Source organism: Caenorhabditis remanei, chromosome III (assembly GCF_010183535.1).
Source record: "Caenorhabditis remanei strain PX506 chromosome III, whole genome shotgun sequence".
NCBI lineage: Eukaryota > Metazoa > Nematoda > Chromadorea > Rhabditida > Rhabditidae > Caenorhabditis > Caenorhabditis remanei.
The window spans coordinates 16,115,023-16,136,863 of NC_071330.1; the positions used below are offsets into that span (position 1 = coordinate 16,115,023).

The 21,841-nt window shown below is 42.2% G+C and overlaps 4 protein-coding genes across 4 annotated transcripts; all 4 read left to right on the top strand.

Annotated features, from left to right (window-relative positions):
- Nucleotides 1-682: 682 nt before the first annotated feature.
- On the top strand, nt 683-2,283 carry GCK72_011596 (uncharacterized protein; the record flags this gene model as incomplete). The annotated part of the gene is made up of 4 exons (XM_053728558.1): nt 683-810; nt 869-1,015; nt 1,134-1,293; nt 2,059-2,283. 4 exons carry the CDS (start codon nt 683-685, stop codon nt 2,281-2,283), a joined length of 660 nt encoding a protein of 219 aa, XP_053588135.1.
- Nucleotides 2,284-3,321: 1,038 nt separating this feature from the next.
- GCK72_011597 (uncharacterized protein) lies at nt 3,322-7,814 on the top strand (the record flags this gene model as incomplete). Its single annotated transcript, XM_053728559.1, has 4 exons — nt 3,322-3,730; nt 4,865-5,061; nt 6,763-6,984; nt 7,653-7,814. 4 exons carry the CDS (start codon nt 3,322-3,324, stop codon nt 7,812-7,814), a joined length of 990 nt encoding a protein of 329 aa, XP_053588136.1.
- Nucleotides 7,815-12,351: 4,537 nt separating this feature from the next.
- Nucleotides 12,352-17,716, top strand: GCK72_011598 (uncharacterized protein; the record flags this gene model as incomplete). Its single annotated transcript, XM_053728560.1, has 6 exons — nt 12,352-12,614; nt 15,807-15,886; nt 15,937-16,202; nt 16,250-16,490; nt 17,078-17,343; nt 17,387-17,716. 6 exons carry the CDS (start codon nt 12,352-12,354, stop codon nt 17,714-17,716), a joined length of 1,446 nt encoding a protein of 481 aa, XP_053588137.1.
- Nucleotides 17,717-18,423: 707 nt separating this feature from the next.
- On the top strand, nt 18,424-19,211 carry GCK72_011599 (uncharacterized protein; the record flags this gene model as incomplete). The annotated part of the gene is made up of 3 exons (XM_053728561.1): nt 18,424-18,469; nt 18,522-18,676; nt 18,726-19,211. The coding sequence occupies 3 exons, from the start codon at nt 18,424-18,426 to the stop codon at nt 19,209-19,211; spliced, it is 687 nt and encodes a 228-aa protein (XP_053588138.1).
- Nucleotides 19,212-21,841: the final 2,630 nt, after the last annotated feature.

Sequence of the window (21,841 nt, forward strand, 5' to 3'; positions counted from 1 at the left end):
TCCGAGAACTGAGGAAACGACGACAAATGAGAAAAAATCGTTAAAATATACTTTCGAAAGGAGATTTTATAGAAAACAAGCGATTCACTGCGGATGTTTCGATCGAAAAACGAGAAAATCTGAGGAAAAAAATGGAAAAATAATTTTTCAAAATGCATTTCCGGAAATTTTTGGCAAAACTAAATTTTCCTGATGATTTATGCGATGTTTTACTGATTTTTAGGCTGTAAATTAATATATTGGACCAAAAACTATCGGAAACGCACAAATAAATGGTGGAAAGTAGGTAAATAATTTTTTCGAAACGTGTTTTTGGGATTTTCGGTGAAAACTGAATTTTCCTGATGTTTTATGCGATATTTTACAGATTTTTATAATAAAAATAGTTAATTTAGGCCTGAACATGTCGAAAATCTGAGAAAATCCCAAAAAAAATTGGAAAAAATTGGGAAAAATCGGATAAAAATGACGGAAAATGAGTGAAGGCCTACAACTCGTCACCGCCTATGCATTAACGTTGAATACTCAGTCAAGCAGCCAAATTTCGCAGAGGAGCGCGTTTGCATTATTTTCCCATTTTGCGAGGGAATTTTAAATAATAATTTTTTTCATTGATTTTTCACTCAAATTTCGTCATTTTTTCATTTTTTTGCGGTAAAAAAACATTTTCAGCCTTCTAAAAATGCGGCGAGTGATCAGTCTCATCGATATGGACTGTTTCTACGCACAAGTCGAACAACGCGACCAGCCGTCATTATGGGGCAAACCGGTCATCGTTGTCCAGCATTCTAGGCAGGGAGTCGAGGGTGGGTAAGCGATTTTTTGGGATTTTATTAATAAAAATATCGATTTTTATCGATTTTTACAGAATCCTCGCGGTAAGCTACGAAGCGCGGCCGTTTGGAGTGAAAAGAGGCATGACAGTGTCGGATGCAAAGCAAAAATGCCCTCAAATCACTATTTGTCACGTACCAATTGGTGAATATGCAGATAAAGCGGATATTCAGAAATATCGGTAAGAAAAAATGCAAAAAAAGTTTTTTTGTTCAAAAAATTTCAAAAAAAAATTTCGAAAAAAATTTTTTTTGGCCTAAAATTTCTCAAAATTCCCTAAATTTTTGCTATTTTTTTAGCGATGCCAGTGCAGAAGTGTTCCGAGTGCTCAACAACTTCGATTCCTCAATTATCATAGAAAAAGCGTCGGTTGATGAGGCGTTTCTCGATTTATCCGCGTATACCTCTCAAAAATTGGATGAAATGAGAGAGAACGGCACGTTGGAGGAGTTTGTGGAGGTGCTAACCGGAAAAATGCACAAAAACTCAGCGAAAAACCAAAAAAATCGAGAAAAAAACGCATAATTTTACAACATTTTCCACTTTTCAGCTTGAAACTACCGTAACCCGGTGAATTTCGTGGCGAGACCCATGAAATTAACACCAAAAGATGATTCAGCTCGCCGAGACGCTTCGAATGAGTATAATCATGACCAGGTTTGAAGCAAGTTGGGTCTCACCACGAAAATACGGTATGCGCCTTTAAATTTTTTCGTGGTGGGACCCATACAGGGCGTGTTCATACTCATTAGAAGTGTCTTGAGGAGGGGAAGCTGAAAATGCAAAATTTGAAGCAAAATTCTCGAGAAAAACCAGAAGAATCAAGAAAAACGAATATTTTCACAATATTTTCCACTTAAACTACCGTAACCCGGCCAATTTTGCGTCGAGATCCAAAATATTGGTATTTTCGGATTCCTCTCGTCGAGACGCTTTGAATGAGTATAATCATGACCAGGTTTGAAGCAAGTTGGGTCTCACCACGAAAACCACCTGGGTTACTGTAGTTTTCGCGGTGAGACCCAACTTGAATTCAAATGTGGTCATGATTATACTCATTCGAAGCGTCTTGAGGAGAGAAAGTTGAAAATGATAGTCTTAAAGCGAAAATTTCGAGAAAAAATCGAAAAATATTGGAAAAACATAATTTGAAAAAATTTTTTTTTTACAAAAAATCAATTTTTCCGCTCTAAAAATTCCAAAAATCAACAATTTCTCTTGCAGACCGCCCTCTCTCAACTCCCCTCCACCCATCTCGCAAACGGCCAAGATTTCGCAGAAAACGACCATCTCCGAGAGCAATTTCTGTCAGAATTCATTCAAAACTCCTCGTATTCCGACGAGAATTTGCTCCTTCTAATAGCCGCGTGTACTGTAGAAACGATCAGAAACGAATTCGTGACGAGACCCAATTCTACTGCTCGGCCGGTGTTGGGAACAATAAAATGATGGCGAAATTGGTGTGCGCGAGGCATAAACCACGTCAGCAGACACTGATTCCGTGGAAATATGTCAGAGAAATACTCAGATTGACACCGATTGGAGACGTCCGAGGTTTTGGAGGCAAATTGGGAAATCGAGTTCAGGAAATGCTCAATATCAGTGTGAGAATCTCAAAATAGTCGAAAAATGAGCGAAAAATCGAGTTCTCCGCGATTTTTTACGTATATTAGACCGAAAAAATCGCATTTTTTCGCGAAATTTGAGCCCGGAAACGTGGTTTTGAGTTCAGGGAGTACTGTAGCGCGGTGTTTGCGTACAAAACACCAGATCTTACGACAAAATGCAGAAATCGCTGAAGTTCGATGTTTTTTGATGAAATCGACCATGGAGAATTCAAATATCGCATTTTTAGACCCGGAAAATGATTGTAAATGCGATTTTTCGAGAAAATTGTTTTTTTTTTGGCAAAAATCATGGAAATCTTATTGAAAACCTCGCCAGAATAGAATTATCTCACTTTTTTCAAATTCCCCACAACTTTTTACATGTATCAGACGGTTTTTTGGAGTCGAAACCGTCAATTTGAATTTTGAGGGGTACTGTACCTCAGTGTTTGCAGACAAAACACCGGATTTTACGAAAAATTGCAGAAAACCTCAAAAACTTAGTGGATAGGGGGTAAAATGACACGGAGAACTCGAATTTCGTGTTTTCTACCTTTGAAAACTTTTTAAAAATGGTGAAATTTGAAAATTTTGTAATTTTCGAAAAAAATCTATGTTTTCTATCAAAAGCTTTATTTTTTACTAATCAATCGATTTCCTCATAAATTTCTGCGTATTCTTGACGTTTTTTTGGCTTTCTAGCGTCAATTTGAATTTTTGGGGTACTGTACCTCGGTGTTTGCGGACAAAACACCGGATTTTACGACAAGTTGCAGAAAACATTCAAACGGGGGTAAAATGACACGGAGAACTCGTTTTTCACATTTGAATTGCTGAAAAATTTCAATTTTCCCTCATTTCCACTAAAAAATTGCAGTTAATGGGAGAAATCCTAGAAATCGAGTGGCACCTCCTAATCGAAGCGTTTCCCGACCAACACGAATATCTGCGTGCCGTGGCCGAGGGACTCGACGACGAACCAGTTCGGCCACGTCGAGAATCCTCTTCCATCGCCGTTTCCAAAAATTTTCCGGGAAAATCGGCGATTCGAACGACGCGAGAAATGCGGAAATGGGTTGAGGGACTGGTGAAAGAGTTGGCGAAACGTCTAGTGGTAGATCAAGTGGAGAATAAAAGAACCGCCGAAAATCTTGTCTATTCTCTACTGACAGAGGAGGGAAAACCACAAAAAACACTGAAAATTGCGAGTTATTTGCCTGGTTCGTTGTTTGAACTGATTTGGACAGCGATTCGAGGGTTAAATCGATCGAATTTGGCGGGAAATGAAGGTAAAATGCGTTTTTTGATGCAAAAAAACTAATTTTTCGCGAAATTTGACCTCTGGTGAGGTGTTTGCGGACAAAACACCGGATCTTACGACAAATTGCGGAAATCGCTCAAAATAGTGAAGAAATGATCGAAAAATTGAGTTCTCCTCGATTTTTTACGTGTATTAGACGGTTTTTTGAAGTCGATAGTGTCAATTGGAATTTTTGGGGTACTGTACCTCGGTGTTTGCGGACAAAACACCTGATTTTACGACAATTTTTAAAAATCTTCAAAAATCTAGTTTTCGTGATGAAAATTGATTTCTAGACTAATTCAAGCACGGTGAACACGATTCTGAACTCAAAATTACAAAAATAGGAATTTATGATCTACCGAATTTCGTGCTTTTTGCTCATCGGCGCGAATTTATGAATAAAATGAATAAAAACAAGAAACCATGACTAAATTTGAATTCCTCGCGAAATTTCAGCCAAAACTGTCTTTTTTTGGAGTCGAAAGCGTCAATTTGAATTTTGAGGAGTACTGTACCTCGGTGTTTGCGGACTAAACACCAGATCTTACGACAATTTGCAGAAATCGCTGAAATTTGATGTTTTTTGATGAAATCGACCATGGAGAGTCATAATTTCATATTTCAAAACACGGAAAATAATTAAGAATCCGATTTTTTGAAAAAACTGTTATTTTTTCAAAATCCTTAAAAAATTGATAAAAACGTTGTCACAATCAAATTCTGTCTCTTTTTTCGAGTTCTCCGCACTTTTTACGTGTATTTGACGGTTTTTTGAAGCCGATAGCGTCAATTTGAATTTTGAGGGGTACTGTACCTTATGGTGTTTGCGTACAAAACATCGAATCTCACGACATATCGCGGAAATTGTCTGAAAGGGTACTGATAGGGGTAAAATGGCATGAAAAATCCAAAAATCACATTTTTAGGCCATGATAAGCAGTAAAAATTCAGAAAAACTCAAATTTTCGATGGAGAAAACCCCAGATCTTACGAAAATTTGCAGAAAATCTGAAAAATCTAATTTTTACACAAAAAATCTCATTTTTTCACAGTTTTTGAGCTAAAACCTCAATTTTTAGCACTTTTTCTTAAAATTTCGAGTATTTTCTGACATTTTCAGACAGTCCATGGACACCGCCTGTCCTGAATATCTCCCTATCGGCGAGTCGTTTCCAGCCGGGTGTTCCCACTCAAAATCGAGTGATAACCGAGTGGTTGGGAGAGAAAAAGAGAAAAAAAGAGGCGAGAATGAATGCCGTTTATGATGAGAATGATGGAAGGGAGGATGTCATTATTGAGGAACCGCCACCGCCAAAGGTACGGCTGAAAATCAGTTGAAAATCTGCAAAAAAATCCAGAAATTTGGCGATAAAATCGCTGAAAAACGGTCAAAATTGACCTTAAATCGGTCAAAAATGGCCGAAAATGGCTGAAATCGGTCAAAATCGTTACATTTTCGAGACATCGATGCACCATTTCGGTGACATACAAATTTTAGGTGCAAAATGAGCCAAAAAACCAAGATTTTAGCTGAAAATCGCTGAAAAACGGTCAAAATTGACCTAAAATTGGTCAAAATCGATAAACTTTTGACATCGATGCACCATGTTAGTGACATTTTCAAAATTGAGTTTTAATTGCAGATTTTAGACCATTTTTAACCAATTTTGACTGTTTTCTGGTCTGAAATCGCTCAAAAACGGCTAAAAATAACCGAAAATTGACCAAAATCGAGAAACTTTTGACATCGATGCACCATGAGAGCTTTTAGATGCAAAATGAGCCATTTTTAGCTGAAAATCTCTTGAAAATTATCGAAAATCGGTCAAAATCGACCGAATTTGATATAGATGCACCATTTCAAAGCCGTTTTCCAAATAAACTAATTTTGAGTGAGAATTGAGAAGAAAACGTTTGGAAACAGGATTTTAGCTTAAAAATCGCTTAAAAAGAGTCAAAAATTGGTTGAAATCGATCAAATTTGATATAGATGCACCATATACACTGATACTACTGAAAATTTAAAAATTGAATTGAAATTAACCAAAAATTCGGTTTAAAACGCTCAAATATGTCTGAAATCGGGAATTTTGCTGAAAAATAGAAATGTTAACATATTTTTCAGCGAAATTCTCAATTTTAAACGAATTTTGGACATTTTCAACCGATTTTTCAGTTAATTTCAATTCAACTTTCAAATTTTCAGTAGTTACGGTGCATATGGTGCCTCTACATCGAATTTGATCGATTTTAACCAATTTTTGACTGTTTTCAAGCGATTATTCAGCTAAAATCCTGTTTCTAACCCGTTTTCACCTTATCTCTCATCAAAAATTAGTTTATTTCGAGAACCGCTCTGAAATGGTGCATCGAATTTGGTCGATTTGGGCCCATTTCCGACAGGTTTTCAGCGATTTTTCCGCTAAAAAGGCTCATTTTGCATCTAAAAGCTCTCATAGTGCATCGATGTCACACATTTTTCGATTTTGGTTGATTTTTGGTCATTTTTAGCAGTTTTTGAGCGATTTCAGACCAGAAAGCAGTCAAATCGGTTAGAAATAGTCTAAAATCTGCAATTAAAACTCAATTTTGAAAATGTCACTAACATGGTGCATCTATATCAAATTTGGTCGATTTTGACCGATTTTCATCAATTTTAAGCCATTTTTTCAGCGATTTTCAGCTCAAATCTTGTATTTTGGCTCATTTTAAACCTAAAATTTCAATTTCACCGAAATGGTGCATCGATGTCAGAAGTTTATCGATTTTTCGATTTAAGCCTATTTTCGGCTATTTTTTTAAACCCATTTTAGGTCATTTTTGACGATTTTTTAGCGATTTTTGACCAGAAAACAGTCAAAATCGATAAGAAATGGCTTAAAATCTGCAAGTAAAGGCTTAATTTTGAGAATTTCACCGACGTGGTGCATCGATTTCAAAATATATCGATTTTGACCGATTTTAGGTCAATTTTTACCGTTTTTCAGCGATTTTTTGCCAAAAAATCGATAATTTTAGCCAGCGCCGCCTCCAAAATCGCCTCGTACCGTATTCGATGGATCACATGAATGTATTGTATTGGATTCGGAATCAGATGAAGACGTCGCCCCGCCCCCTCCGTCTCCACCCCATCGGAACCCATTTTTTCTCAATAGACAACCAGAAATTGAATATATTCAAGTGGGCGGAGAGAGGATTTCCAGACAAGCTTTCAGACATCTTCCGCCGGATGTTAAAAAGGTAGAAATATCGATTTTTTGAAAGTTTTTTTTTGGAAAATTGATTTTTAGGCTCAAAAACTCTATTTTCAAGCAAAAAATCACATTTTTAGACGAATTTCAGCTGAGAAACCCGATTTTCAGACTTAAATCAACTAGAAATATCGATTTTTCAATGGAAATCGATTTTCAGACTTAAAATTGCATTTTGGATGATTTTCTGCTCAAAAACACGATTTTCCGACTTGAAATCACATTTTCAGCTTATTTTTAGCCTAAAAATCCTGATTTTCGTGTTAAAATCTCACCTCTGAGTGAATTTCAGCTGAAAAATCCTATTTTCGTGTTAAAAATAGCATTTTTGGATGAATTTCTGCTCAAAAACTCGATTTTCAGACATGAATCAAGTAAAAATATTGATTTTTCAATCGAAAAATCAGTATTAAGCTTATTTTCAGCTGAAAACCCCGATTTTCACACTTAAAATCGTGTTTTTGAGCAGAAAATCATCCAAAATGTGATTTTTAGCGCGAAAATTGTATTTTTTGCTGAAAGTCGTCTAAAAATGCGTTTTTAGCTTAAAAAATAGAGTTTTTAGGCTGAAAATAAGCTTTACAAAAGTGAAAATATGAAATTTTCAAAAAAAAATTTGAAAAATGAATTTTTATGCTTAAAAATCGATATTTTCAGCAATACGAGCATCGAATCGCTCTTGAAGAGGCACGTCTTCTGAAATCAAAGGCGGAGGCCAAGGGATCAATCGGAAGAAAACGGGCGGGACCAATAAAGTCGCCGGCTCAACAACCGAAGAAATCGAAACCGTTGGAGGCGTTTTTTAAGAAGAAAAATTAACCATTTTTGTACAATAATTGATTATTTTTGCATAAATAAATTTTTTAACAATTTTCCAGAAAAAATCCGAAGAAAAATGACCCAGAAATCACAAAAATCAGACTTTTTCGTTTTAATTTTCGCTGATTTTTCTGGGATTTTTTTGAAATTTTGCACTTCTTTACATTCTTAAACCCCCAATTTCCATTTTTTTAACGGAAAATTTTGCGAAAATCGATCAATTTTCAGCTTTTATCGCTGAAAATCTGTGAAGATGACGCCGTCGTCAAGTTTCGCACATTGACCGCATACACCGTCACGAAATAATGCGGACTTGCAAAAAGGCGCCAAAAAAACGAATTTGAAAAAATCGGCGAAAATTTTTGATTTTTTTCGTTTAAAAAAGCGCTATTTTACGGATTTTTGGTGAATTTTTTATTTTAAAAGCTTAAATTTCACCTATCTCAACAGTTTTTTATTCATTTTTGCCATTAGAAGCTGAAATTTCGTTTGAAAATCTATTTGTCATCATTTTTTTCGTCAAATTCAATTTTCTGCGCATTTCTCAGTCGCTTCATGCAGATATCCTCCAGATTTCAGTAAAATCTCTTCGATTTTGAGCAAAAATAATCGATATTTTTCGAATTTTCCATTTTTTGAAAAATCTGAAATTTTTTTTTGAATTTTCTAGTTGGAATTCATTGAATATTCTCTCGTTTCGAATTCTTATCACTCATTTACCGGGGTTCAAGCATATTTCGATTGAAAAAGCAACTGAATAAGGCAAACGCAATTTTTACAAAGTAGGCGGAGCTTAAACTGAATTTTCTGCTTAAAAACACGATTTTCATACTTAAAATCACTCTAACGTAAATATCCGACACTATTTGGCAAGTTGCAAATGCGCTCTATTGAACTCTAACAATAGGCGCGAGTTTTGAATTTTTTTACTATAATTATAGAAATATAAAGCTAAAGTCCCCCAAGTTTTGTAACCAGTTGATACTGGGTCAGAATTTATGAATTTTCAGAAAAACACACCGAGAAAATACCGAAACGTTTAGTAGAAACTCGAATAAAGACACATAGTAGAAATCTGTCCTAAAATAGCAACACTGTGTGCTAAAATCTGTCCAAAGGCCTAAAAAGCAGAAAAAATCTTCCTAACTTATTGAAAAATTGAGAATTAATGTTTAAAAAATATCAACAAAACGATTTCGCCAGCATGGGTTCGATCCCTACACCTACTGACTACCGGCAGCGTGTTGTCAGTCCCCTGGTCCCCGAATCAGGTCCCTGCCACACTCCAAACTAAAATGTAATTTATATTACTAAATTATTCTAATTTAGTTTATATTTATTACGTATTTTACTTTCATATAATTATCTCCCTTCTTCCCTGTCCCTTTAACCCCATTTCAGGCGGAAGTAATATTCCTCAATTCAAGTTGCCGCCTTTTTGTCGTGTCTGCGTCTCTTCAGTCAAAGGCGCACGCTGTTTCCTCGTCGGGTCTCGCCGCGCCGCACATCCTTCAACGACTGTGACCGTAATCGACCGACACCCTCACCTGGCCTAAAAGCCATTAATTAAATTAGTCTTGTTTTTAGTTTTGTTCTTCTAACAATTCTCTCTTTTGTTGTTTGTTGTAGAAGCTGTTCGTGAGCCTCGCCGGCGTCTCTCTGGACACCCCTAAGCTTTAACAAGCTAGGAATCCCCAGAGCGACTCCTCGAATACCTCGTTTACTCCTTTTTTCTCCCTTTTCATGTAATTTCCGAAAGGAAATAATCGATCAGGTTTTTAATGCAGTCCCTCGCGGGTCATGCTTTTCCCCTGAATAAATCGGTTATTTAATACACGTGTTAACTGTACAGCGGGACACTTCCTTTTACCTCTGAACCACCTAAAACGGAAGTATATTTTGGGCTCATGTTCCCACCCCACTCGGCACATTACCGGCGGCCTTCTGGAGACAGAAGGGGTGGCCACATTTGGTGCATCTAGACCAGGTTGTATCCGCTCGGGCGGAAAATTTCGAGATTATCGATTTTTCCCCTCGACCGGACGAATCAGTCGGTTTGCCCATTTTTTTGTCCGATAAAATCGATATTTTTCGATTTTAATGTACAGTTTTCACTTGTTTTCCCTCGGAAAATTAACGTGAACGGCGAAAAACTTCTTCGCAAACTTCATTTTCGGGTTTTTCGATGTTTTTCTCCCCGAAATTTTGCTTTCCTTTTTTGAATTTGGCGCCAATTTTGGCCCCACCTTTAAATTTGGAAGCAAGTTCGCTCTAGTGCGAAGCGCTGCGCCGCGTTGCGGCTTTAGGCCTTCCCACTTTTTGCGCAGATTTCCGGGCGTTTTTCATCGTTTTTTCTCGTTTCTCCCTCGTGTTTCGTGATTTTTTCGCGAATTCCCGACGGAATTATTCGAGAAAGGCCTGAAATCGGTCAGATACTCGAGAAATTCGGCAATTTTCGCCAAGATTTCCGCCGATTGGCTGGAAAAACTCTTTTCCCTCGGGAAAATCGAGATTTTTCGGTCTTTCCGCGCATTTCAACGCGAAATCGCCCAATTACACTCGAATTCACCACGCCTCGTCATGGATTTCGACTCCTCGAGCTGCTTCACCGCGTTTTTTGCTGAAATTTGGCTGAAATTCGATCGGAACCCCCTCGCGTCGATTTCAACGGATGGTTCGGGCTTCCTTCACCCTGTTTGCTGCTTTTTCGTTCCACTTCCCTCGTTTCGACCCGTTATCCCTCATTTTTTCCGGATTTCGAGTGTTTCGAAACTTTTCGAAACATTTCGAAAATCCCGAAAAAAATCGGACACCGGCAAGAATCGATCAGAAGTTTCAATGGATCGCCTGCTGCGGCTTCCTCGTGTTTCGGACGCCTCGTTTGCTGATGTTTGGATCAACTTCCCTCGGTTTTTCGCCGGGATTCCCACCTTTTCCGGATTTCGAAATATTTCGTAATATTTCGAAAATCCCGAACGGGTCGGAACACCGGTGGAAATCGATCAGAAGTCTCGCTGATGGTTTCGGATGGCTCCCTCGTGTCGCGAATGCTTCGTTTTCTGTCTGTAAGTCGATTTTTTGTGATATTTTTGCCAGACCCCGAACTCTCTCGCGTAGCGGACACATTTTCGAATGTCTCCAATACCCGAACGAGTCGGGCGAGGCAAAGATTGTTCAAAAATTCCTTCGGATGTCTACGTCAAGCTTCGCACACATGGGAAGCTGTCATTGGTGTTGGATGGCTCCCTCGTGCATCGCGTGTTTCAGTCTTCGTCATTTTGTCAACTTCCCTCGTTTTTTCGCCGGCTTCTGAATTCCCCCGCGATTTCGAAACGTTTTCGAACCTCTTCGAATATCCCGGGCGAATCAGAACAGGCGGAGAGCGATCAGAAGTCTCGTGGATGGATTCTAGTGCATCGCTCACTTCGGATGTCGTCGTTTGGCCCCACTTCCCTCGTGTTTCTCACCGGATCTGGAATTCCTCGCGTCTTCGAAGCATTTTCGAATGTTTTCGAAGCCCCGACCGAGCCAGAAATGGTAGAAATTGAGGAGAAGTATCGTGGATGGTCGTGTTGGATGACGCTCGTGCTGGATTCTTGTGTTTTTTCTCTTGTGTCGCTTCTTCCTTCGGGCAGAAGCAACTTGGCTTCTTTTTTGTTTGTTCTTTAGTGCCTCGTTGGCGAAAGACGCTCTCACTTCTTGCTGTGTTTTAACACGGGCTTGCCCGTTTGCGGAAGTGATAGTTGATTTGGGAATTCTCCGACGCCTCAGGTTTTCTGATGCCGATTGGAGCTCTCGGAATCTCTTCGGAGAAGTCCTTGAGAGCTTCTATTCGGACCGGAGAATCATAGTAGGCGTCCGATCAGTTCTCTTCAATCAGCGTGAGTGTCTTCCTCGCTTACCAGCCGCTTTAGATAATAACAATTAAGAGCCAAGGTCCCTTCATGCCAGCTTGCTGGATCGGAGGGAGCCTCTTTGCGGGTTCATTGTGTCACTTGGAGGTTACATACGTAAGCTTTATTGATTTATCCCCTCCTCGTCCGAACATTCTCGGGATTCGGATTAATTCGAAGCCCTCGAGAGTTCCGATAGGACCGGCGATCAATAATTCGCTTCCGTATCGATAATCTGCAATCGATGCTTTGGATTCAAGACATTCTCCGGAAGTTTAAAGCAATCAGAAGCTCCTGCGGGGCCGCCGAAAGGTAGCTCCGTGGTTTAGATTTTGAGAGCTTGAGCGGAAGGAGAATGTAAACGAAATCTGGGGGTCCCTGGTTTCGAGCATGGTGTTGATATTCGGCGACTCCTTTGTTGGTTTATCGATCTGCTTGCCCTCTCCGGAGCCCGAGTAGTATCGATTGCCAGTCCTCTGATTGCGCGATCAGCAGTTTTTACTGCATGCGATCCCGTTCGTGAGGCGAAGGATATCCCCGACATCGATATTGTCCTCCAGACCTCGGGTCGGCTGATGCTAGTTTCGGTACTTTTCTATTCTAATCGGAATTCGTTCTGATTTTGTTGAATAGTATTGATTCTGATGCAGAGCAGGCGAGCCCCCTGGTGTGAAGCTTGTGGTGCTTCCGAGTATAGTATTGATGCTCATGCATACTCGTTAGTGATCGGTATCAGGGATGCCAGGCAAGAGACCGCATACTGCCATGTGTTGGAGTCGCTGTTGGCCTCAGGTGCTCCATCTTTGTATCGATTAGGAACTGTAACCCCAGTGTATCTCCGTCTCCCTTTGGGATTCCGACATACATTTGACTACAGTACCCCTCGACTGTTTGCGACACGGCGCAGGTGCATACCTGTCTCGTACTCCGCCTCCTCGAGTTAACGAGTCTCCATGAGATGTTCATTTAAGGTTCGGCCTAGCTCCTCTCGCCTTATCGTCCTCGGATGATTCGGCAGTCGTTTGAGAGTGAGCGAAGCAAAACCTGCTATATGAGGGGCAACTCAAGGCTCAGAATTTCATAAGTCGTAGTAGATAGCGTAGCGATACGTTTGAGGCGACCTTTTACTGCTAATCTTAGAGCCCGAGCGGGAATAAGCGATATTTCCTAATCGGTTCCTCGAGACACAAGCGGTTCTAGTTGATTGCGATGGCGTTAATGCGAGCCTCGGCGATTTGATCTCCCCCGATTGATTTCGGGTCTTTTGAATCCCCGTCACCTCGATAACACACCTCTTAAGTCTACTAGTGGTATCCTCGAACCCGTCCCTCGCTTTCAGACTCCCTCTGATAAAGAGTGGATTACAGTCGATCGATTGTTGATCGTCCCCCAGCTCCGTATCAGGATTCTGGAGGGTTAAGACTGATGCCTAAAATCAAAAACTTTGAACGCATGCGTTTCATAGTGAGTAGATTCGAGGGCGATCGAGCAGTCGGTACCTTTTGTTCCCTGACCGGACATGGACGATGGGTCAATAGTCTTGATTGATTGGTCTTATCTCTTTAACTAAGTGAGTCGCTACTATCGCAGAAAAACTGAGTAATTTCACACGTGTCTTCTGGGAATAGATATATTCTCATGGGTTGATGAATCCTCGCCTTTGCCCCGCTATCCGACAGCCGCTTTCTTTAAGCGCCTGGATTTGCCGGTCAGAGCCGAACGAATCTCCTCTACGAGAAATGCTTAGTGCTAGCGAGTCATCCGTTTCGTGATAACGCTGCGCTCTCTTTCCGTTCTTCTATTCTCCGTACTAGTATGGATGAGATCGAAGCACCGCGAGGGACCGCACCCGTATCAATTGTAATTCGGAGAGCTAAGCATTAAGTGGGTTCCAGTTCGTTCTGATCTGATCGAATCGGCTGAATTTCGTATCGAGCGGAAGCTCTTTTGAGCATCCTTCCTCGGATACATGCGTTTTGATTTTCAACCGAATCCATCATCGTTAGTTCGAAAACTGACCTATCTACCAGAAGACTTAGTTGAGGTGCTGTATTCGAAAGGCCTCAGCGACCGACATATTCAGTAGTATGTAAATACGAGCTGAAATAGTCAAACCGGTTAGTTCGGGTCGTAAGGTCACTCCCCTCGCAGCAGGTCGCAAGACTCGCGCTTGCGGATCGTCCTGAAGACTAATGGAGTAGTCGGCCGTATTGGTTTGAGACGATATCTTTCGTTTACCGATTCTGGCTCAAGTATCTGAGGAGGACACTCCCTATGGAGCATCCTCTGGCCCCCCGGAGCGTATTGATTATGTTTCGGGAGGATTCTAGTACGAGTCTGGTTTAGAGACGACCATAGGCGATCTGGTGCATTGTTCTCTCCGGAGCCCTCCCTCGTTAGTGATGGACACTCTTACTTCCTGCTGTGTTTTAACACGGGCTTGCCCGTTTGCGGAAGTGATGGTGTCTCCTCGCTTATCGAGCGAGATTCTTCGGATCGGCGATGCACTCGGATCCTCTGGCCCCCCGGAGCGTGAATTCTAGGATTCACTGCTCCACGGTGCCATTGACTATGATAGTTTTATAACCAGATCTAGTGCTATCGGATAATTTTTGCTAAGAAAACGTAGATGATGTATGGAACCAGAGTTTCGGCTCCAGATCCTAGATATTCTATCATTCTTAACGCGGAACTCTGAGTATCTTACGAAAGATGAGGAGTACCGAGTGTAGTTCGGGCAAAATTAGTATACCTCCCCTCTTCGTGAGCGGAACGTAGAAGGTTTCCCCTAATTGCAACGGAATTCTTGAAGCGTTAATTTCGTTTGAAATCCGCTGTCCCGTCTGGGATTTGGAGTATTCTAGACCGTTTTTCGCAGAGTATGTCTCGTCACGTCACGTGGCTTTTGTGTCGTTTAGACACAATAGTGATTGAGAAATCTCCTCCGAAATCTGAAGATTGTTTACAATCGTTGTCGAAAATACTTCCGGTCTTGAATTCCACTCGAGAAACACATCTGGATGAGAGAAAGAGCATAAACTAAGTGGTGTACTAGTCTGCGGTATAGGCGGATAAGAGCGAGCCGCCGGAGTTATGCTAGTAGGACAGTCGGGAGAGATGAGTATCGAAGTTGCTCTGATTCTATCAGAGCATTTAGCGTAGCTAGATATCATATTTGGTGCTTTATGCATCGGATTTGGTGATTCTATGCAGCGCATTTGATATTTCATTTCATTAGTTTGGTGCCTCAAATCTACTCCACCCTCGGGTCGATCTAGATTTGTGGTGCGAAACGCCGACTGAAACTCGTATCACTCGCCTCCATCGAATCTTCGATCGAGCAGTTTGGTATGTAGTCTTCCTCGTGTGTGGATGAGAGTGGCTATTTCGAATAGTGATTCGTAATCTACCCTTTCAAGTATAATTCCGTCCGCTCACCCTCGAATCCCTCAGTAGTTATTAGTAGTCGTTTTTGGACTACGGATCCTCTCTGTCATTCAAGTCTTCGTTTCGTTTCTGTGTGATTCGGCGATAGGCTATCTGTGTACTCCTCGGTGCAGCGACTCTTAAGCGGATCGTTAGATTAACGGGCCGGCCGCCTGGCAAGCGGAGGGCCTTATTAGGCTAGCGATACCTCGACTCCACCACGATCTACACGGATAGTCACTCCCCGAGTCATACTTAAACTCGATGAGAATGATAGACGTTTAAGAGAGACCGTATTCCAGCTAATGATTACACTATATCCCAGACAAACTACATCACGGAATCTGTCATGATTCCGAAGCCTCTTGTTTTTTGCTTCCCTAGTATCGGTCCCGATCGATATGAAGTTAGCTTTCGTTGAGCTTTGAGATGGTTTAGTATCGTGTTGCGGCGAAACTTCTCGCGTAGAGCTCTAGTCAGTGATGTCTGAGAAGGTGACTCCTTCGACTGATGTCGTTAACTATCTCTCGTCATCTCGAACCTCGGCGCTTTGCATTTCGCAAGTTTTTTCTTTTCTAGGAATTCGCATTTAGTTTTCTCTTATCTGCCTCCGTGATTTTTTCTTGTACTCGTATCTCCCAGAGTCAGTTGAGTCATATTTATTATGCTTCAGCTATCACTCGCGATCTACGATGTCGGGAAAGGGATCTCGTCCGCCTTCGGGCAATAGAAACCCCTCGGAGCCTTCGGAGGGTAAGACTAACCGAACACCTAGAAAGAAATTGCAGATGATGGTGTTTTAGATCAGCTTCTGACGCGTATTGAGTTCGACCTTCTGGTGTCCGGTCAGAATGCATTGATGCATTCGTTTCATTACTTTGCCGACACGCTCCGAAACATGACTCCGAAATTCGATAGAATGTACGAGATGTTCCGCAGCAAGTCCAGCAATGATGTTGACCCGACACTCTGCAAGCTCGCACCTCCACGCCTCGGTGACCCTTATCATGGAATCACGCAGTTCGAGAAGGACCTTCGCAAACAGCGAAAACACTTTTTGGCCTGCACGGTACCATAAGCTGATTTAGATATCCCAGCATCACCCAAATGTTTCAGAGAATCGCAAGATTATTTGAGAAAGTCCTCGGAGACGTTCGCAAGGGACGTTTGGACAGCCACCTCGTGGATCGTTGTATCAGCAAATTTGCGTCTGAACATTGTAGTGAATCCTCGGATTCGTCTGACTCTTCTGACGACTCGGATGCCGGAGAATCTGATTCAGATAACCCGCCGTCTTCGTCCGATGATGAGAAAGATGATTCGGATGACAACGCCTTCGGGAACCTCGAATTCTCAGGTTATCTTGAAGAAATCGATTACCTCCCAGTAGGCCAAGCCAACTGAATCTCCCTTGTTGACTAAATTTCTGTTACTTCCCCTCGTTGTTAGCTCATCTGAATCTCTGTCGCCCTCGAATCCAATTGACTTTCTCTCGCTGGACATTTTCCATCTTCACGCGTTCAACGACATCTACAATCGGCCTAATTGCCTCGTCTAATCTCACAGTTTTGGTTTTTGATGTGCTTAATAGGTTTTCAATAAACTCGTTCCTCGAACCAGTCTACGGTCAATTTGTTCCGCATTCAAATTTATCTGGTTTCTACCAGCCCTTATTGTGATTGATATGATGATAATGATAGCCCCATTTAGAAGTCCGAGAACAATCGAATGAGTCAATCGAAGCTTCGAATGATAATGAAATCGTAGTGAAGGACGCCCCACCCGCGCTTCAGTCTGGGAACGTCGCCTCTAGAGTCTCTCTTAGACTATAACTAAGTCACTTTTATGCTACCTCGTAATAAATCGTTGACGTTATGTGTTCTCTAGCCATTTTTCAAGTGAATTGTCGCTATTCAGAGCTATTTTGTCATTGATTAGTTACAGGAAGTGTAATTTTCAGTTGCCTTCAGAATATGACTGGGTCAAACGGTGTGGACTTTGGCTTTCCTGCGATCGGGTTCACTTTGAATTCGATAAAGTCGCACGGAGTTCCGTATCTCTCGGTTCGGGTTGATTATGATCCGCTTAACTTCGATTCCATTACGGAAGACGCAATTAAGTGGTATCAGTGGATCGATGATAAATTCGTGTTCTATCACGAACATCCTCCTCGACCTCCCCCAGAGTGCTCCGCCGAACCACATTCTCACGTGAGAAATTTCCGTTAGACTCACCCATGGTTCTGTAGTTTAGGATGGATTTTTCGTGAAGGTCGAATTCGCGACTTGGCATCGGAATTCGGTTCCAGTCGAACATCCGCGTTGCAACTGTGATCCGTGGTACGATGACCCTCTGTACGATCACTCGGATCCGCCAGAGTGTCAAGCCCTCGCATTCGCAGCTGTAATTGCCGATGGACTTCGAGCAGGGAAAAATATGGAGGATATTAAAATCGAGCCGCACCTCTTTGAGCTGCCTTCGACTACTCGTATCCGTACCTATTGGCCCTCGGAACCGACCCGCGCTGAGACTCTGTCCGAGATGTCGACTCTGAGAAGAGCTTTTTCGACCTGGAATCTCTAAGGGCCCGTTTATCGGATTCCCTCGATCGTTCTACTAACTACTTGTACGTTTTTAGCACCATCGATTATTGATTTTAGGAAGAATATAGGCACTTCGTTCAAGAAAGATAACCATGAGGCCAGAAGTACGAAATTTGATAGTTTTTTGAAGTACGCATACTTTTAAAGTAACTTTATACGAGCCAGCAGGCAGCTGACGCACTTCGCGTGTTACCTATTGCGCACTTCCGGTGTAGTCGTTTTTAACATGAGCAAGACTCATTTATACCGGTAGTGTTTCAGGTTCCTCGTTCAAATTATCGTATTTTCTCACCTCGATGCTATGTTTTATTGAATTTTACTCCCCGAAAACTCCGTTGGACCGGAACTCTTTCGTGAAGTAATGAAGAGAAGATGGTAACGCCCCCCGTGATTTCTTTCCGTTGTTATGAAAGTTTTTCAGAAGCAACTGCCGATGCTAAATAGCGTTTCGTCATCGCCGGAACGAATTTCCTCGGAAATTCGTGTAAAGAAGTCACAAATCATTTGATAAATTGTTTTTTGGTGTGATAAAAGTTCCCCCGAAAATGCCCCTTTATGTGTTCATTGATCCCTAGCGTGATTTTTTACGTTCATATCTTTGTTCTGTTCGCTTTACATAACGGGACGTTTTTGCGGCTAATTTTTATTACAGCAAAAGGCTAATTCTGAGTGAATCGTTACGAGCGAATGGACATCAAGCAGAATCCCTCGGATTGGAAAGATGCGGACCCTCGTCAGAGTATCCAAATCGATCAAATTCTGGCGATAAACCTTGATTTTTCCAGCATATCGTTCCCTCGCTGAAATCCCTCGCTCTGCGAAGCCGATTCAGAAAAGTGTCAGTTTCATGGATATCTCGGAACCCAATTTCACTCGCTTTCGAGCTGTAGAGTCATATGGCCCACGTAATTATGAATTCAGACGCCTCGAGGAATCGACGGTTAGCCAGAAAAGCAGACAATTTTATCTAATGATGCCTCTAGTTTCAGATGTCTACAGCCTCCGCGAAGATTGAAGTCGTAGTTCGAGCGTATCAGTTCGTATCGCACTCCCGAGTGTGGTCAACGTGGATTTTGGTTGAAGTGGAGTCTCAGCGCGAACATACTGTTCGGGCTTTCGAGTTGAATGGAGAATTCTTTCTCCAGAAGACTCCGGAGGCTCTTGGTGTACGTCCTTCTCGAAGCACGGGTCCTTCAGAACAGTGGGCGGCGCTGCATTCCGCAATCTTTGATTACGTGGATGTTACCGCCCCCCGCCCTCGCTACTCCACTTCAAGATTATCCTCGATGAGACTAATCCGTGAAAACGAATCAGTCTGCGGATGTCTACCCTCGCTATCACATCAGGACTCGAACGGCCTATCGGAATTCTGTAAAACCCGCCAAATCGCCCAAAAAGCGATGTTGCAGCTGCATCACAAGTTACAGTCGAGATCCCTCGATTCGATCTTGTCACTCAAATGGAGCTTCCCGTAACATCGACGAATCGCGACATTTTTCATTGTTTTCTGTCAAAATAAAGCTTCATTTGTTGTGTTTTCGTAGTTGCTTCTGATTCAGTAACTCGGTTTTTACCCAGTTCGATATCTGTTTCGTTTACGACTCGGTGAATTAATCATTATTTTTATATTGATTTAGCAATCTACTATGAGCACTAACAAATCGCGTTTTGATGTGAAGCCGGTGCTCAATGACGCCATCCTCGATGCCGATCTCCCGCCAATCTCTCAGATTCCCTTGCCGGAAATATCGAAGGCTCGTGAAAATGAGCTCCTCGATGACCCAAAAGGTAATTTGATCGTTGGCATTGAGTGAGAGTGACTAGTTTTCTTTTCTAGAAGCATCGCCTGAACCGTCTGTCTTCGGGATAGGCGCTGAACGCGCAGCGGAAGGAAAAGCACTCGAACAAGAAGAACTTGACTACGGTTAGTGCAATTCAGCTCTCTGAATCGCGGCTAATTGGCTCTATTTTCAGCAGAGTCCTCAGGTCACGAAAGTGACATCGGTGACGATACCTCGAAATTTGCCGGAAATTCACCCTCGAAAGAGGAAACGATCCCGCCAAATCAGCAGGTAATCCAAGGGCCTCTAAACTTTTTTGTTTACCCCGACGGAATACCTGAAAGTCCTATTCCCCTTTTCCAGGAATCGAAGAATAACGACCAGGGCCCTCGCCCAGTGTCTGAATTCGTCGAAAACGGTGAAGAGGAGATGACGGAAATCGAGATCCGAACCAATGAGGCTCTTCTGAATTTGGAAAAGATTCCCTCGATTGACGACAAGCTCAAGAATATCTTGGAATTGGTTCAAACTTTAGTCGATACTTCTGTCACCCCCGATCAGCTCAACAACTTCGTGACAAAGAAGGATCTGGAGAAGTTGGCTTTGAAATCTGACCTCGACCCCCTCGTCAAAAAGGCTGACATCATCGATCGTTTGCCCACCCTCGACGTCTGGACTAATATGATCGAGAACCTCGCTCCGTTTGCTGCTCTCCAGGGATTGTCCAGTAACATGAACAATTTCCTGGTACAGCTCACGTCGATCGCGGAGGATCAACGTCGTATCTCCAAACGCCAGGGCCAAGGAAACGGTCTGGTTCAGAAGCTCATTGACCAGGGCAAGTTCGACCGTGAAGATTTCGAGAAGACCTCGTTGAAGATCACACGCGTGTACAATTCGTTAAGGGATTACATCGCCCGCAAAGTATCCGCCCTCGAGCAAGCCAACGAAGTCAGGTCACTGAAGACTCTGGTAGCGGACATCCGAGAGAAACAGGCCAGCTACAAGCAGATCCTCGATCTTGAAGATCCCGCCGAAGAGCATCGTTCGCAAGCCCTCGGAGAGATATACGCGCTCGAAAGATCCTCGGAACTCGCACAGATTCAAAAGAATACTGAGCATATGGAGCGCAAGCTTCTCGAGAACCGTCGTCTCGTACGTTTGTGTGATTTTAGATCCCTTCTAATTCAGTTTTGTTCAGAACTCGGTGAAATGCTTCTTTTGTCACCAGAACCATGATGCGGCGAAATGTCACGTCTATCCGGACCTCCCCTCGAGACGTCAGCAGCTCTTAGATGAGCACCGCTGTCTTATCTGCGGAAAATCTGGATGTGATGGATCGGAAGAGACCTGCAAGGCTGCCAACCGTGAATGTCGTAGCTGTTCCGCCTCGTTGCCTATTGAAGAACGTCAACACCATCAGACTTTGTGCCCTCGTAGATATCAGAAGAGAAATTCTTCTGCCGTCTTCACGGCCTCAAAGAATGATGTCGTTGCTACCTCGATCGCTCCAGAAGTTGATGAGGACTCCAGTAGCAATATGGCCAAATACCTCGACAATTCCCGCCCGCAGATTCCAGGTCGCTTCCGTGTCAAGCCGGAGCATGTGATCCATGGATCAGGAGATTCTGATGAGGAAGACGAGCCTTCGTTGAAGCGCCCAGCCCTCGTTGCTACCTCCAGCAATGGAAACCGCGACGAACCAAAGGCAAAGAAACAGAAGCATACTCGTGGCCCTCGTGGCGGAAAGAAGTTCAAATTCGACAAGAAAGGAACTAAGATCGAGAAGTCCAGTTCGGCTCCAGTAGTCAAATAGGAGCCCTCGATTAAGGAAGAGCACGAAACGGCCAAGAATTGAGATACCGCCTCGTTATTAACTAATAACCGTTAAAAATTTATTATTTTTTGTTCTGTTTTTACGGGTTCTTTCCTAATAAAAACAATGTTGTTGTTAATTTCTCGCGACCTCAATTCCGGCATTTGATATGAGTAAAAACTCATTATTATTTTAATTCTAGCTCATTCCTCGTTATTACTTGCCTCCCTCGTTATCTGACGTCCAAACATGAACTGAATGCCACGAATCAGGGAAGTGCCGGCCAATTCGCAGGGCTCCCCTTCTTCTAAGTTATGGGTAGAAGTAAAACATCATACTCATATCGATTTTCGGATTGTGTGAGGCGAAAAGGAATTTCATCCGTCTCTATGACCTCGTGTCTGAGTAAAATGATACCTTGTAAGTCAGTCACTAAGTTAAACGCCCTCGGGCTCATTTAGTGCATTTTGGTGCAATTTATCGCACCTGTGGGTAGATAATTAGCAGG